Source organism: Papio anubis, chromosome 1, assembly GCF_008728515.1.
Source record: "Papio anubis isolate 15944 chromosome 1, Panubis1.0, whole genome shotgun sequence".
NCBI classification, from domain to species: Eukaryota; Metazoa; Chordata; class Mammalia; order Primates; family Cercopithecidae; genus Papio; species Papio anubis.
Window position 1 is genome coordinate 156,565,935 of NC_044976.1, and position 18,074 is coordinate 156,584,008.

The following is an 18,074-nucleotide window of genomic DNA, read 5'->3' on the forward strand; positions in this document are numbered from 1 at the left end:
GTAGAGACGGGGTTTCACCATGTTGGTCAGGCTGGTCTAGAACTCCTGACCTCGTGATACGCCTGGCCTCCACCTCCCAAAGTGCTGAGATTACAGGCGTGAGCCACTGCGCCTGGCCTATTTTTAACAGCTTTAATTTTAACTTCATCAGCTATATTAGCATCCGATCTATAAAAATTATTACATTGGAATCAGGCATGGTAGTGTAATCCCTGCGTTTTGGGAGGCTGAGGCAGGAGGATCACTTGTGCCCAGGAATTTAAGGTTACAGTAGTGAGCTATGGTTTCTTCATTGCATTCCAGCCTGGGCGACGGAGTGAGACCATATCTCTAAATACATAGATATGATTACTTTGGATTTGAGAGTCAGAGAATTTAGAGGAAACTAGGCTGTTGTTTTCACATAATATTTTTCTTTGTTGCTTTTGCCTTTATGCAAAGTTTTCCTTGATCTTTGGAGAGTAGAAAAACTGTGGATTTTTTTTTTTTTTTTTTGAGACGGAGTCTAACTCTGTTACCCAGGCTGGAGTGCAATGGTGCGATGTTGGCTCACCGAAACCTCCCCCTCCCGGGTTCAAACGATTCTCCTGCCTCAGCCTCCTGAGTAGCTGAGCCACCACGCCCAACTAATTTTGTATTTTTAGTAGAGACGGGGTTTCTCCATGTTTATCAGGCTGGTCTCGAACTCCTGACCTCAGGTGATCCGCCCGCCTCGGCCTCCCAAAGTGCTGGGATTACAGGCGTGAGCCACCGCGCCCGGCTGCAAAAGGCATACTTTATAAAGGTCCAAGGATAATGGAAATAGAAGACATTAATGTAACATGTTCTCGGGAACTAATTAGATACACAAAGTATTTTATCTTTGACTTGTTTCTGGACCTCTGCTTCATTCTGCAACCTGCAGCCAATTACCATGGTGTCCATCTATTATTAGGAGCCTTAAGTAGCTCCTTAATTCTTAATTCACACTTACTCTCTTCAATCGATGTGTCAGACTGTGGGGGCCACTTAATTCCCATTCCAAATTCTTGGGAAAGGAATTTAATTGGGTTGAGCTTAGGTCAGGAGCTTACTGAAAGATCAATCAACTGGGACCCGGGGACAGGGTGCACTGTGTGAATGAGGCTTCTTTTCTGCAAATTTGTCAAGCAGAGGCGGACTGGACTAGCTATATAATTTTGCAGGGCCCTGTGCAAAAATGAAAATGCTGGGATCCCTAATTCAAAAGTTTCATTATTGTTTCCAAAAGTTTGCAATTGCAGACAATACGGCAATTAATAACCTTGTGTATGTGTACTTTTCCATTGTCGGAGACCTAGCCCGAGTACTATTTTCTGTAGCGAGCCTTTGACGTTCTTTCCTTTTTCTGATGAGCCACAGCATTTATAGTAGGAATTTATTCACATAAAATTTGCTCCTTCGCTAGATACCAGTAACTGGCCTTCTCTAATTGCGTTGGAGTTCTGTATGATTGAGCTCCGGGAAACTCAGTCCACCCCTCATTCCAATACTTTTTCACAGCGTCCCAGTTAACACTGGGTAAACGGTAAAATCTTAGATAGTAAGGTTTTTATTATCCTAACATAAACAGGCCTAACATATGTTGTCGTACCTTTCTGTAGGATTAATGGCATATCTTTACAAATGAGAAATACTTTTCACGAGACTGAAACAGCCTGCAACGCCGCCTACATTCAGGGTAAGTACGCGCGTCGGTGAGGTCAGAGACGCTAGACACCTGAGCACTAGGGGACGACCTTCTCTGCTTTCCTGCATTAGTAGGACTTGCCCGGAACTTTTCCTGCGAAATCTGAGGTAGCCCGCCCGGACAACTCTGCTGAACACAACAGGCCAAGAACTAGTAGGTTAACTGTATGCCTGTAATTTCTAGCTCATCTACATGTTCCCGGAGCAAATAGCCTTAAATTCTCTCGCTATTTAAAGTCCCTAGTGACGATAACTTTGTTGTACCTCAGCAAAGATCATAATTAATTGTTTCCGAAGAAGTTTATGCTTGATTTTGGTCAGGCATATATTTGGGCAGCCCACCTGAAACGAACAAGGAAGGCGGGGGAAGAAAGCGGAAGCCGCGGGGCCTTCTAAGTCCGAAAGTCTCCGGAGCTTGCGCCAGGCTCTTCGCGGCGTCCACCCCTTAGACGCAAGTTGCTGAAGCCGGCCGGGGAGAAGGCGTTGTTGCCGGAGCTGAGACCGGGCGGTCACAGTCCGCAGGGATGAACCTCGAGTTGCTGGGTGAGAAGGGCTGTGGTTGCGTTATGGAGAAGCGTTGAGTACTGGAAAGGAGGGAACCCAGGCGGGAGGGGAGTCAGGCTGCAATCTTAGGGACACTGGTCTGCTATGGATCATTGGGCACACCTGATGTGGAGCAGCAGCAGGAGGAAGAAGCGCACCTTCTGCCCGAGTAGATTGCATTGCCCCTCCCGAGGCCACTTTCGTATCAATTATGGAGCGATGGGGACAGACAGTTTGTAACTTAGGTTTGAGTATAAGGATCACAGGTGTTGAAGTAGCCCAGAGCAGCCAGGACCAGAGTTGTTGGAGATGGAATTTGAAGAAGTGAGGCTTGGGATGAAGCTTTGAAGACTTGTCAGGGAATTGGGTTCCTGGACAGGTTAATCTTTTTGTAGAAACGAGATGTCCAAGGAGGGGACTTGGAGATCTTCTGGTAGAAGCCTCTCATTGAATGGATGAATAAAGGCTCAGAGGGTAATGGCTAGGCACTAAGCAAGTAAATGGCATAGTTGGCACTGGAATCCAATTATCCTAACTTTCTGTTTAAGGTCCTTTACTAGGGACGGTGTGTAAAACACTGAAGTGTGAAATATGGAGGAAGTTGTCTTTTGTCATCCTCACTTAGAGTCATTTCCTCCTTACCTCCTATCCAGATTATTTAAAAACTGTAGGTCCTTTCTCCTGGACTTTCATTAGGTGACGTTTAGCATGGTATCCTAGGGGTAACTGAGGTTTTCAAGGACTTCTGCCCGACTTGCTGTTCCTAATGGTTAGGTTTCTCTTTAAAGAAAATCAGAAGATGTGTTGTCAAAAGGGCTACAAAGATACATAAAAAATGGTCTTTGCCCTTAAAGAGCTTTTCATTAAGCAGGGAGTTTAAGGTGATTATGTAAAATAGCCGTAGGATATTGCAGAATGTAGGCAGGCCTGAAAGAGCCATTACCAGTTGCTAAGAATGTTTGGAACAGAGAGTGAATGTCTTTGGGGCAAGAGAAGAAGTCAACCAGGAAAAACAAACCCCCCAAACCTGTGGAGGAGTTGGAGTTTTAAGTTTTTTGTTGTTGTTGTTGTTTTTAAGACAGTCTCGCGCTGTCGCCCAGGCTGGAGGGCAGTGGCATAGTCTTGGCTCACTGCAACCTCCATCTCCTGGGTTCAAGTGATTCTCATGCTTCAGCCTCCTGAGTAGCTGGTACTACAGGTGCGCACTGCCATGCCTGGCTAATTTTTGTATTTTTTTTTTTTTTTTTTTTTTGAGACGGAGTCTCGCTGTGTCTCCCAGGCTGGAGTGCAGTGGCGTGATCTCCTCACTGCAAGCTCCGCCTCCCGGGTTCACGCCATTCTCCCGCCTCAGCCTCCCAAGTAGCTGAGACTACAGGCGCCCGCCACCACGCCCGGCTAGTTTTTTGTATTTTTAGTAGAGACGGGGTTTCACCATGTTAGCCAGGATAGTCTCGATCTCCTGACCTCGTGATCCACCCGCCTCGGCCTCCCAAAGTGCTGGGATTACAGGCTTGAGCCACCGCGCCCGGCCTAATTTTTGTATTTTTAGTAGCGATGGGGTTTCACTGCGTTGGCCAGGCTGGTCTCAAACTCCTGGCCCCAAGCAATCCATCCACCTCAGCCTCCCAAAGTGTCCCGCCTTAAGTGGATTTTTAAGGTTGGTAAAATATCAACAGGCTGAAGTATGAAGATATGGGAGGGATGAATTTTCCTGCTTGGCCAGGTTGTGGATAAAGAGAATGCCAAGGGATGGGATTGGTGCCATCTATTTTGTGTTGGTTCTCGAATGCCCAGCTGAAAAGTTTGGAGTTTTTAGGGAAGATAGGGTAGATCTATTGAAGAGTTTTGACTTAGTAACTCAGTCAGAGCTGTGAGTCTGTAAGGTTTGTCTGACAGCGATGTGGAGTTCAGTTTTGGAGGAGTGTAAAACCAGTTTGGAGGGGTAGATTACATGAGTGATAAGGAAGGCCTGAGCTAGGAAATAGAAAAGACGTTAAGGAGGTAGGGATGACAAATAGATTGCATGTAGTGGTGATGAATAAGAGAGTTACGTGAAAAATGGTGAGAGCAAATAATGATGCTATTGATAAAGTGTAAGGACATTGGAAAAAGACAGCTTTGGAGATGTTGAATGTGGTCGAGGGGTCAGGAGACAGGTTTGGATTTATGGGAGAGATTTGTAATCTTACAGATGGGCTCATTGAAACCTTGTGAATAGATCGAGGCATGATTAAGGGAAAAAGTGGGAGGGGGAGAAAAGAAAATTGCCAAGCACACAATCTGTAGTTAGGGGTTAAGAGGAGGAATAAATGAAGATAACAAGTTAACTAACAGTTATAAAGTACTTTCTCTGAGCTAGGCAGATTTTCAAGTGCCTTCCATGTATTAATCTATGTAGAGGAAGAAGAGAGTACAGATTGGTGTGGTGTCTTCATAGAAGCCAATCAGAGCAGCTGAGTCTGAGGGCTTAGAATGGGTTGCTCTGATTAGTCCTTTGGCAGCTTGGAACAGAAGCCAGATTACAGTGATTTTAGAATGGTGTGGGAGACAAGGGCAAAAGGTTGACCCTTATTTTTAAAAACTTAAGGATGGAAGAAAGGTGATGACACTAGCACTTTGAAAGAGTAGCAGGGACTTGCAAAAGGCTTTTCTTGAATGATACAGAAGATTCATTAGGATAAAACTTAGGAAGGAATATTTATTTTTATTTATCTTTTGAGACGGAGTCTTGCTCTGTTGCCCAGGCTGGCGTGCAGTGGCACAATCGACTGACCGCAACTTGCGCTTCCCAGGTTCAACCGATTCTCCTACCGCAGCCCACCTGAGTAGCTGGGATTACAGGCACCTAACGCCACACTTGGCTGTATTTTTTTGTAGTTTTAGTAGAGACTGGGTTTCACCATGTTGGCCAGGCTGGTCAGGAACTCCCGATCTCAAGTGATTTGCCCACCTTGGCCTTCGAAAGTGCTGGGATTACAGGTGTGAGCCACCGTGCCCAGCCAGGAAGGAATATTTAGCATTGGAAGGTTAGACAAATTAAAGAAGCCTGGGTCTGAGAGATAACAATCTCTGAAAAATGACTGTATTTTAAAGTGAGAAAGTTAATGACTACAGATGAAAGGAACAGAAGTAATGTGATTGTGGAAGCATATTGAAGGACATCTGGCCAGATGAAAGAAATGAATGACAATGTATTTTTAAGGTGGTTACTCAAGTGGCTCATAGGTAGACACTAGTTTTACTTCTGCAACCACTTTTTGAGCCCCTGCTGTGTGCACTGGAGATACAGTTAAATAAGATCATTTGTCAAACTTATTTTTACCACAAATCACAGTAAGAAATATATATTCTATCACAGTTCACTATATGTACATACACACACACGTGTAACTAAATTTCTTAGGATTATACTTAATCCTTGTTATGTTCAGTGTCCTCTGATACTTTCTTTTCTTTTTTTTCCCCCCTTTAGACGGAGTCTTGCTTCTGTCGCCCAGGCTGGAGTGCAATGGCGTGATCTTGGCTCACTGCAACGTCCGCCTCCTGGGTTCAAGCAATTCTCCTGCCTCAGCCTCCCGAGTAGCTGGGATTACAGGCATGTGCCACCATGCCCGGCTAATTTTTTTAATGTGTGTTTTTAGTAGAGACGGAGTTTCACCATGTTGCCTCAGCTGGTCTCAAACTCCTGAGCTCGTGATCTGCCCGCCTTGGCCTCCCAAAGTGCTGGGATTACAGGGGTGAGCCACTGCACCTGGCTGATATTTTCTAATCTATTGAAACACTTGTTCCAACTCACTAAATTAATGTATCCATTTATGGTGGGTTGAGTCCTACTGTTTGAAAAACATTGAAACATTGAAATAAGATACCAGTTTTGCCCTGGTAAATAGAGCTAAGAGGAGAGACAAACAAGTAACTGTGTATCATATAGAACCACAATAAATGAATGAGCTATGGGAATCCAGCTAAAAGCAATTACAAGCAGTTGAGGCCAGGTGCAGTGGCTCACGCCTGTAATCCCAGCACTTTGGGAAGCCAAAGCGGGTGGATCACCTGAGGTCAGGATTTCAAGACCAGCCTGTCCAAGATAGTGAAACCCTATCTCTACTAAAAATACAAAAATTAGCCGTGCATGGCAGCCCGTGCCTGTAATCCCAGCTACTCAGGAGGCTGAGGCAGGAGAATCACTTGAACCTGCGAGACAGAGGTTGAGGGGAGCCGACATCATTGCATTACAACATGGGGGACAAGAGCGAACTCTGTCTCAAATAAATACATATATGGATATATATATGGATATCTATATGGATATATATATGGATATATACACACACACATACAGAAAAAAGTCTCCCCATCCCAAATTTTAAGTGGGGTTTATCCTTTTATACCTTTTTCTTTGCTCATATAAACACATTTACACATAAATTTGTTTACTTTTATTATTATTTTTTTTGAGACAAGAGTTTCCCTCTTGTTATCCAGGCTGGAATGCAATGGTACGATCTCAGCTCACTGCAACCTCTGCCTCCCAGGTCCAAGAGGTTCCCCTGCCTCAGCCTCCGGAGTAGCTGGGATTACAGGCATGTGCCACCACGCCTGGCTAATTTTGTATTTTTAGTAGAGACAGGGTTTCTCCATGTTGGTCTGACTGATTTTGAACTCCCGACCTCAGGTGATCCACCCGCCTCGGCCTCCGAAAGTGCTGGGATTACAAGCGTGAGCCACCACATGGGCTTTTTACACATAAATTTGTAAGGACTAGGCCGGGCGTGGTGGCTCACGCCGGTAATCCTAGCACTTTGGGAGGCTGAGGCAGGTGGATACCCTGAGGTCAGAAGTTTGAGACCAGCCTGGCCAACATGGCCAAACCACATCTCTACTAAAAATACAAAATTAGCTAGCCGGGCATGGTGCCATGTGCCTGTAATCCCAGATGCTGCTCGGGAGGCTGGGGCAGGAGAAGCACTTGAACCTGGGAAGCAGCTGCTGTGGTGAGCCAAGATCGTGCCACTGCACTCCAGCCTGGGTGACAGAGCGAGACTCTGTCTCAAAAAAACAAACAAAAAAAACCAAGCTAGTCAAGAAAAAAAAAACAAAAGTACCCCCCCAAAAACTGAAAGAAATAAAGAGAATTTCATGTTTAATCAACTACTATTTGCTGTCACAACCTAAATGCTGTTATTAGGAAGGGGTGTGATCGCTGCTTTTAGTAAAGGTTTCAAGGTTTCAAAGAGTAATTGTGATAATTTGACTGATATGAATTGACTCTTGCCCTTCCTTGCTCTTTTTTTTTTTTTTGAAACGGAGTCTTGTTCTGTCAGCCAGGTTGGAGTGCAGTGGCATGATCTCAGCTCACTGCCACCTCCGCCTCCCAGGTTCAAGTGATTCTCCTGCCTCAGCCTCCTGAGTAGCTGAGATTACAGGTGCACACCACCACACCCGGCTAATTTTTGTATTTTTAGTAGAGACGGGATTTCACCATGTTGGCTAGGCCGGTCTCGAACTCCCTTGTGATCTGCCCGCCTTGGCCTCCCAAAGTGCTGAGATTACACGCATGAACAACCGAGCCCGGCTCCTTGCTCTTATGTTAGTAAATATGGAAATAAATTGTGAAATGCCCAAAGGGTATGATGGAGAAAGACTATTGCTAACTTGGATATGTCAGCAGTTGTCAAACTTTTTAGTATCGGGATCCCATTATACTTTTAAAAAGTAGAGGACCGCCAAGGAGTTTTTGTTTATGTAGGTGATATCTACCTACCAGTGTTTACCAATTTAGAAGTGAAAACTGAGATAGTATTTTTAAAGCACATTATTTAGAAATAACCGTAATAAATCCATTACATGTTTATGTAAGTAGTTACTTTGTTTTCAAAAACAAAGTATTTAGTGAGGAAAATGCCACTGTTGTGACATTTTTACAACTGTCTTGAATGTTTGCCTGAATAGAAGTTGGGGGACTTCTCATATCTGCTCCTGCCTTCACTCTGTTGCAACATCCCAGGTCATATAGTCTCAGGAAAGCTCATCTGTATACTTTTGAGTAAACAAGTCATCTTAGCAGAATCTTGAAAATCCATGTGGCCTCATGGAATGCCTGAAAGGGCGTCATATCCCCATTTCATTTTCGTTTTGTCAGCCACTACTATACACTGTTCATGAGTTGTATGATCCTTGCTATGTGGTACATGTTCCATCAATTCTTTCTTTGCTTTGTTGCAGAGTCCTTTGGGCAGAACTATCCAGAGGTAAGAGTATAGTATTGCCGTGATTTTAGGAACATAGTAACTTGTGGATGTTTATGTTAGAACAGAACATACTTTTTGATCCTTGTGTTTTGACAAAGAAGCATTAAGTGTGATAATATATCTTTTGCTATGATAAGGAACTAGTGTATAATTTTGATCAGGGAGGAAATAGGCAGTGTGGGCTAGAAATCTTATCATGATGTTGTAATCTTACAGTTCATTTTCCTTTAAATAAAAGAAAAACTTTCATTGAAGGATTTTTCACAAACAACACCATCGTAGGTTTTTTTGTGTGCTTTTCTTGTTTTGATCAATGTTTTTACGTAGTGAAGCAAAATGTATGCTATACATGTGGTTTGCTTTTTTAAGTGTAAAACTATTTTGTAACACTTGAATGTTTGAGGATAGACATTGTGGTTATTTTAAATAGCTTGGTATTGATGTGAAATAATTTGACTTCTCTAATGTTACGCTTTGTAGGCTATTCCAGGGTTTTTTTTTTTAATTCTTAAAAAAATTCTTTTAAATTCTTTTTGTTTTAAATTCTTGGAATAAATTCCCAGAATTATGATGACTGCATCAATAGATATGACTTTTTAAATACTTCTGTTATATTTTGCCCATTTGCCCTCCAGAAAGTTTATACAAAGTTATAGTAGTGATGTAAGGGATTGATCACATCTGTTTCCAGAATCTGTGGTTAGCTTTAATAAACGTTTCTTCATTTTGGCTATTTTAGTAGATATGAGAAGACACAGAGAGATTATTTTGGTATACAGTGTAATTTATATTCAATAAAAGTATCACAAGTGATAAAGAACCTTTAGGAAATAATTTGGATACCTGGCTATTGTTGTCTCTATTCTTGTATTTGTTTCAATTTTTAGGAAGCTGATGGAACTTTGGATTGTATCAGCATGGCTTTGACTTGCACCTTTAACAGGTGGGGCACACTGCTTGCAGTTGGCTGTAATGATGGCCGAATTGTCATCTGGGATTTCTTGACAAGAGGCATTGCTAAAATAATTAGTGCACACATCCATCCAGTGTGTTCTTTATGGTAAGACATTTTAAAATTAATATTTAAATATGAGTTAGGAGAATGAATGATGACTACATATTTGCAAATCTCATTGTGGATATTTTAATACTTAGATTTTAAAATATTCAGCCATTAGTAATACAGTTTATCATGGTTTATGTAGATCCTGAGTCCATGCTATCCTTGAAGCACCTTTCTTGGAAGAAATTCATTGTATTATGGATCTGTGTCAGGTGCTGAGAATATCTCAATACTGAAATGAGATATTTTCAGATTGTAATTGTAGTATAATTGTGTTAGAATAAAAAATCTCGGTTAGGACAGAAGCTTGGAAGTCATCGAGTCCAATTTTGTCCAGGTTATTGAATTTCAGTAATTTTAGTGATCACAAGTGTGACTATTCCTTCAATGAAATATAGTTATTAAGGTTTTATAGCAAATGTAAAAACAATTGAAATCTGCTGTTACATGAATTCCCATTGATTTCACTCTTACTCTGAAACTATTTGCTTCAGAAAATTTTATTTTGGGGCAGCATTTTTTTTAAATGAACTTGGGGCCAAAAAAAAGGACCTAATCTGATCAAAGTTAAGTCTATCTCCTTTTGTCTAAATGGTATTATAAAGCATTGGATTGGGAGGAGGCTTGAATCACAGTAAAGTTTGGCCAGTAATGTACTGGTGACTTGGGCCAAAACTTTTCTCTTGTATCTAATAATCCAGGAAGCACTGGCCCGGATCTCTTAGGTTCCTTCCACTGCCTTTCTGTTTCTTTTTTGTTGTATTCTTGCAATAAAGATACAGGCATGGTGGCTCATGCCTGTAATCTGAGCACTTTGGGAGGCTGAGGCAGGTAGGTGACTTGAGGTCTGGAGTTCGAGACTGGCCTGACCAACATGGTGAAACCTCATCTCTACTAAAAATAAAAAAATTAGCCAGGCATAGTGGCGGGTGCCTGTAATCCCAGCCACTTGGGAGACGGAGGCAGGAGAATTGCTTGAACCCCGGAGGCAGAGGTTGCAATGAGCTGAGATCCACTGCACTCCAGACTGGGTGACAGAGTAAGACTCTGTTTCAAAAAAAAAAAAAAAGATTTAAATAGATACACATATTTTTAACAGTTTTAAGAGGTAGGGGTGGGTGGGTGTGTGTGTGTATGTGTTTCACATAATATAAAATTTAGAGTGTACAATTCACAGGTTTTTATATATTCAGAGTTGTGCAACCATCATCATAATGTAATTTTAGAACTGGCTAGATGCATTGGCTCATGCCTGTAATCCCAGAGCTTTGGGAGGCTGAGATGAGAGGATTCCTTGAGCCCAGGAGACCAACACAGTGAGACCTTATCTCTACAAAAAGTAAAAAAATTAGCTGCATGTGTGGTGCACATCTGTAGTCCTGGCTACTTAGGAGACTGAAGTGGGAGAATCACTTGAGCCCAGGAGTTCTAGGCTGTAATGAGCCATGATTGTGCCACTGCACTCCAGTGTCTGGGTAACAATAAACCTTGTCTCTTTAAAAAAAAAAAAAAAAAGAACTCTTACCTATTAAAAATATGTGTGTTTTTATTATATAGCAATATATACTTATTCTAGAAAATCATGGAAAATAAAACAAATAACTAATATTTTCTGTAGACCTCCTAACCAGATACTACTACTTTGTATGTATAGATTTTTGTTGTTGTTTCTGAGACAGGGTCTTGCTCTGTGGCCCAGGCAGGAGTGCAGTGGCTAGTCACAGGCATGATCACAGTTCACTGCAACCTTGAAATCCCAGGCTCAAGTGATCCTCCTGAGTAACTAGGTCTATAGATGTGTGCCACCATGCCTGGCTAATTAAAAAAATTTTTTTTATAGAGACAAGGTCTTGCTATGTTGCTTAGGCTTGTCTTGAACTCCTGGCTTCAATCGATCCTCCCACCTCAGCCTCCCAAAGTGCTGGGATTACAGTTGTGAGCCACCATGTCTGCTCAGTTTCTAGATAATTTTTTTAAGCATAGTTTGTAATTGTGCTATGTTCTATATTTTGCTTTTCCCTCCTAATACTGTCTAGACATTTTTCTGCTTGAGTAGCCTTTAACAACTTTTTAAATGACTGTGTATTGTCTGATAAACCATAATTTACTTAACCATTTTCTGTTTTTTTTTCCTCGATTACATAATGTTTAGTGAATGTCTTTGTGCCATAGTTTTTCTTATATATTCATTCATTCATTCAGTAGGTGTTGACCATGAGTTATGTACCAGGTGCTGTGTTGGGCTCTGGGGACACAAAAACAAATGAGAAATTCTTGATGATTAGTCCCAAAAAGCATCTGAGATGCCCAATGGGCATTTGGTCTATGATTTCTCATTACAGTAGACTTCCAGAAGTGTGTTATTAGTCAGACAAAGGATATAAAGTGAGAGATTTTTCAACCGCTCCCTCCAACATTTTTAACATTTTAAAATCACAAAACCTATACTTGATAATTTAAAAGTTTTTTTTTTTTTTTTTTTTTTTTGAGACAGAGTCTTGCTCTGTTGCCTGTGCTGGAGTGCAGTGGCGCAATCTTGGCTCACTGCAACCTACGCCTCCCAGTTTCAAGTGATTCTCCTACCTCAGCCTCCTGAGTAGCTGGGATTACAGAAGCATGCCACCACGCCCGGCTAAGTTTTGTATTTTTAGTAGAGATGGGATTTCACCATGTTAGCCAGGCTGGTCTCGACCTCCTGATCTCAGGTAATCTGCCCTCCTTGGCCTCCCAAAGTGCTGAGATTACAGGCGTGAGCCACTGCACCTGGCCGTTAAAAATATTAATACGCAAAGTACAAAATGAAAGCCCTTTGTCTACTTCTTGGGGTAACCACTATTAAAGAGTGTGGAATATATCCTGTCTATAAGATATCTACATATGTGGAAAAAATACGTATATCCACATAATATGTTTTTAAACAAAAATAAATATATTTTGTTCTGTAGCTTGCTTTTCCACTTACCATATAGTGGATATTTCTCTGTGTCTCATTATTTTAAATAGTTGTGTCTATAGAGTATTGCATAGTATACATGCATAATAGATTTAACTGTTCCTTATTTGAGCATATTAGGGAACAGATTTTACCAAGAGAAGTTTTGAGTAGGCCTGATAGCTAACTTCAACTATTAGTAAAGTTGATATATGAAAGAGAGAAAAAAATGGCCCAGGATGTAGAAGCAGAACTGGTAGGTACTGGCTGGGCACAGTGGCTCATGCCTGTAATCCCAGCACTTTCGGAGGCTGAGGCTCACCAATCACTTGAGGTCAGGAGTTCGAGACCAGCCCCTACAACATGGTGAAACCCCGTCTCTACTAAAAATACAAAAATTAGCCAGGCATGGTGACGTGCGCCTGTAATCCCAGCTACTTGGGGGGCTGAAGCAGGAGAATCGCTTGAACCCGGCATGCGGAGGTTGAAGTGAGCTGAGATCTACCTGGGCTACAGAGTGAGACCCTGTCTAGAAAAAAAAAACCCCAAAAAACAAAACAGAATTAGTAGGTAGTGAACAGAAGTTAGGTATAGGGAAACAAAAGTTAACTCCAAGTAGAGAGGAGCTCCCAAGCAGAGGTGCTGTAGATGGGATTAACTGCCCAGGAGAGAGCTATCCGAGAGCTGTTCTTGCCTGAGCTTGCCACCCCCGTTTTTAGGATGCTGCAGAAGAAATTCAAGCACTGGATGGGGGCCATAGGTAGACTTTAGCACATTAGAATCAGTAAAGACCCATCTGTCTTTGGGAAAGAAGCTGTGAGAAAATATGATAATTCCTAATTCTTGAGCTTATAGAATTTGGAATTGAAGAATAAATTATTTTTTTAGTTTTTACTTTTCTTTATAACTTAATTTTTAGTTAGATTTCCCTCCATTATGACAGAAATACAAGCTTGCTGTGAAAGAAAACAAAAATTATAGTGCAGTAGCAGTAGGTTTTTTTTTTTGTAACTCACCCACCCCCTAGTACAGAAGAGTTTAGAGGGAAAACGGAATCATAGCTAACATTTTGTTCTATAGTCTATTTGTGCTAACAGGCCTATAAGAATAGCAACAAAACCTGTTCCTTTTTTCTCCTCACTCTCAGTCTTGTGCCATTCCCAGTAGACTTCTATTTTTGGGGGCTATTTCTTCTGCTGTTTAGCTTCGTATTTCTAATATAATGTGTATTGCTTTTTCGTTAATTTCAGAAATTGAGTTTCCTGTTACAGTGTATTTGAATTTTAACTTACCCTTTACCCTCCCATCATCCACCCTTTTACCCTCCCATCATCATCATCATCCATCCAGCTATTGGCTTTTTTTTGTGCACCTTTGCATTTTAACACCTTTAGGCCTCTTCAGAGTTGACGTTCTCTAGAAGGACTCACTAATTGCCTGGCTATAGATATTCTAGAGCCAGTAGAAGAGAGACACCAGAGTCCTTTTGTGTGCAGTCTTTAACTTAATCCCTCTATATTTATAACCTTAGCTTACCCCTGCCTTCCTCTGTTCCTGAGTCCTGAGTCCTGAGTCTGGGAATATATTTATTTTGTCTCTGATATAAATATTTTTTTTGAGCACTTATTATGTACCAGGCATTGAGTACTTATTATGTGCCAGGCTAAAAGTTTTTTATGTATTAATTTAAATTATCTCAACAGCCTTCTGCAGGTAGATACCATTTTTATTCATGTGTTATAGATGAGGAAATTGAAACCCATAAAACTTAAGTAACTTGCCTAAGATCACACAGCTAGGAGGTGGTAATGTCTAGGCTTGAGCAGAAGTCTGACTTTTGAGCCATGTTCTTAACCATGGAGATTATATTGCCTGCTGAGTTTCTCAATAGCATCTCCTCTTGATTTCAAAACCTGGATAAAGTACAGGTTTTGGGTGACTTTTTTACTTGTTCCATTTTCTTTTTGTTTTTGTTTCCTGCCTTCCTATGGGCTACTTGGACAAGTTTTTAGAATTCCATTTTGCTTTATCTGTAGTGTTTTTGAGTGTATACCCTTGTGTAGCTTTAGTGGTTGCTAGGTTTTACATCATACATTTATAACTTACCACAGTCTACTGGTGATAAGTTGTATTGGTGAACATTTTACCAGTTCAAGTGAAGCGTAGAAACCTTACCTTCCTGTTGTCCCCTTGTCCTTTCTTGTATATAATATAATTGTCTTAAATATTTGCTTTACGTACATTGAGACCCACATAAGACAGTGTTAAAATATGTGTTTCAAACATCAAAACTCAAAAAGAGAAAAAGTAATTTTTTTTTTTTGAGATGGATTCTTGCTCTGTCACCCAGGCTGGAGTGCAGTGCCATGATCTCGGCTCACTGCAACCTCTGCCTCCCAGGTTCAAGTGATTCTCTGACCTCAGCCTCCCGAGTTGCTGGGACTATAGGCGTACACTACTATGCCCAGCTAATTTTTGTATTTTTAGTAGAGATGGGGTTTCACCATGTTGGCCAGGATGGTCTCGATCTCTTGACCTCATGATCCCCCTGCCTTGGCCTCCCAAAGGCTGGGATTACAGGCGTGAGCCACCGCACCCGCCCTTTTTTTTTTTTTTTCGGAGACAGAGTTTCGTTCTTGTTACCCAGGCTGGAGTGCAATGGCGTGATCTCGGCTCACTGCAATCTCTGCCTCCTGATTTCAAGCAATTCTATGGCCTCAGGCTCCCAAGTAGCTGGGATTACAGGCATGTGCTACCATGCCTGGCTAATTTTTGTATTTTTAGTAGAGATGAGTTTTCACCATGTTGGCCAGGTTGATCTCGAACTCCTGACCTCAGGTGATCTGCCTGCCTTGGCCTCCCAAAGTGCTTGGATTATAGGTGTGAGCCACCACACCTGGCTGAGAAAAAGTAATTTTATCTACCCATATATTTATAGTCTTCATTGTTCATTCTTCCTTCTAAACCCTTCATTTAATCTTTTCTGAACATTAGGTAGCCAACTTTAGAGTATGTCTGCTAGCAACAAATGTCTCAGTTTACCTGTGTATTCCTGGGATGACGGTTCTTTTCTTTAGCGCTTGAAAAACGTGCCACTTCCTTCTGGCCTCCGTGGTTTCTGATGAGAAATCCCTTTTCATTCACGTTGTTGTTCCTCTATAGATAAGGCATCATTTTTCTCTTGCAGCTTTTGAGAGTTTTTCGTTGTCTTTAGTTTTCAGAAGTTTGTATTTCTTGGAGTGGATTTCTTTAGGCTCATCCTAGTTGATGTTCTTGAATCTGTAGGTTTTATATCTCTTGCCAGATTTAGGAAAATTTCAGCCATTATATCTTCAAATACCTTAACATCCACGTCTGTGTTCTCTCCTTCCAGGATTCTGATGACATGAATATTAGATCTTTTGTTACAGTTCTGAGGCTCTGTGTATGTGTATCTATATATACACACACACACATATATATGTATACACATGTATATACACACAGACACATCATATATATATGTCTGTTTTCTCTCTATTGAGATTGGGTAGTTTTTATTCCATCTTCCAGTTTGCTGATTCTTTCCCTTTTTTTCCTCCATTGGCTGCTGAATTCATCTATTGAGTTTATTTCTGTTACTATATTTTTCAGTTCTAAAATTCCCATTTGATTCTTCTCTGTATCTTCTATTTCTTTGCTAAGATTTTCTGGGTTTTTTCCCCCATCTGTTTCAGGCATGTTCATAATAGTTTGTTGAAGCATTTTTATGATGGCTACATCATAATCCTTGTCAGATAATTCTAACATTTATGTCATCTCTGTATTAGTGTCTGTTGATTGTCTTTTCTTACTCAAGTTGAGATTTTCTTTGTTCTTGAGTTGACAAGTGATTTTCATTTGAAACCTGGGCATTTTGGGTATTATGAGACTGTAGATCTTATTTATTTTTTATTTTTTCTTGAGACAGTCGTCTCACTCTGTTGCCCACGCTGGAGCTCAGTGGTGCCATCTTGGCTCACTGTAACCTCCGCCTCCCAGGTTAAAGCAATTCTCCTGCCTCAGCTTCCCGAGTATCTGGGACTACAGGCGCATACCACCATGCCTGGCTAATTTTTTGTATTTTTAGTAGACAATGGGGTTTCACCATATGGCCAGGCTGGTCTCAAACTTTTGGCCTCAAGTGATTTGCCTGCCTCGGTCTCCCAAAGTGCTGGGATTACAGGTGTGAGCCATTGCGCCCGGCCTATAGATCTTATTTAAATCTTCTAGTTTAGCAGGCCTCCTCTGATACTGCACAGGGTAATGGAGTGTGCCATCTTGTTATTGCCAGAGGTGGGTGAAAGTCCAGGTTTCTTCTTACTTGGCCTCGTTACTGCTGGGGGGGATTGAAAGTTTAGGCTCTCTACTAGGTCTCTGCTGATAACATCCTGTCTGGGAAGGATAGGAGTTCCTTGTTCCTTCTCTCTGTGTGTCCTCTGACACCATGGTGGTGCAACCTCATTACTGCTGGTGGTAATGCAAATCTGATTCCCTACTGAGCCTTCTTGGACACCACCCCAGTGAGGTGGGGAGGGTGCCTTGTTATAGCTGGATAAAGGTGAAGTCTAGGCTATCCGCTTGAACCTTGCTAAGAGGGGGATTTGTAGTTCTTTTCTGTGATGTTTGGCTGCAGTAGATTGGTTATTGTCTTGAAGTTTTCTGTCTTGCCAGGCTGTCCTTTTCTGGTCCCTTAGCTGGGGAAAGTAGACTCTTCTTGGGGATTTTTGTGTGTGTCCACTAGCATTACCAGGTTGTTGGCTTTTCCTTCACCCAGAACGGAGAACATGAGGCAGAAAGAAAATTCCGGGATTTCACTGTTGTGTCATCCTTAAGATTCTGCAGTCTCTGGCTTGTCTGTCCTTTGTCTACCTTTCAGAACCCTTTTTGTCTCTTTTATATGTGATGTCCAGTGTGTTTATCTGTACTTAGCAGGAGGAATTAATTCTTTCTCAGTTTCTTTTAAAATTATTTTAAATAACAGATACTTACCATTTTTTTTTTGTTTTGTTTATACCATGATGGTGCAACTTCTGAGATAACTTCAGAAAGTTCAAATATATCAACCTTAAAGGCCAGCTGATTTTTAGACTCTTCTAAGATGTTTTTAATCTCTTATTTCACTGAGTCACTTTATAGTTTTATCTTGAAATATTATGAGCTTCCATTACTAGATAATAAAATGTCATGAAAACATTCTTATTTATTGCCTAGTTGGAAAAGCTTGTGGATTTGAGTATAAGTAGAACAAAACCAGAAACATTGTTGACCTGTACAGTTGCAGTAGTGTGTGTGACTTACACAGTTTATTCCTGAGAGTGGTACGGTATACCTAGAATATGTGCTAAATTACCCCTGTTTTTCCTCAGCTGGAGCCGAGACGGCCATAAGCTCGTGAGTGCCTCCACTGATAACATAGTGTCACAGTGGGATGTTCTTTCAGGCGACTGTGACCAGAGGTTTCGATTCCCTTCACCCATCTTAAAAGTCCAGTATCATCCGCGAGATCAGTATGTCTAAGCTATTTCTCTCCTGGGGTGGGGTCTAATTCTATGTGGAT

General features: G+C 41.4%; 1 protein-coding gene across 4 annotated transcripts in view; it reads left to right on the forward strand.

Annotated features, from left to right (window-relative positions):
• Window positions 1-2,025: 2,025 nt before the first annotated feature.
• Window positions 2,026-18,074, forward strand: part of RBBP5 (RB binding protein 5, histone lysine methyltransferase complex subunit) — a 36,818-nt gene continuing 20,769 nt past the window's right edge. The window contains exons 1-4 of one of the 4 annotated variants that reach the window (XM_009189014.4): window positions 2,026-2,250; window positions 8,476-8,501; window positions 9,389-9,561; window positions 17,884-18,024. In XM_009189014.4, coding sequence (XP_009187278.1) covers window positions 2,232-2,250; window positions 8,476-8,501; window positions 9,389-9,561; window positions 17,884-18,024 — 359 coding nt within the window. In that variant the 5' untranslated portion in view covers window positions 2,026-2,231. The remainder of the gene's footprint in view (window positions 2,251-8,475; window positions 8,502-9,388; window positions 9,562-17,883; window positions 18,025-18,074) is intronic. The other 3 variants (XM_009189018.4, XM_003893235.5, XM_003893234.5) reach the window with 3 other exon arrangements.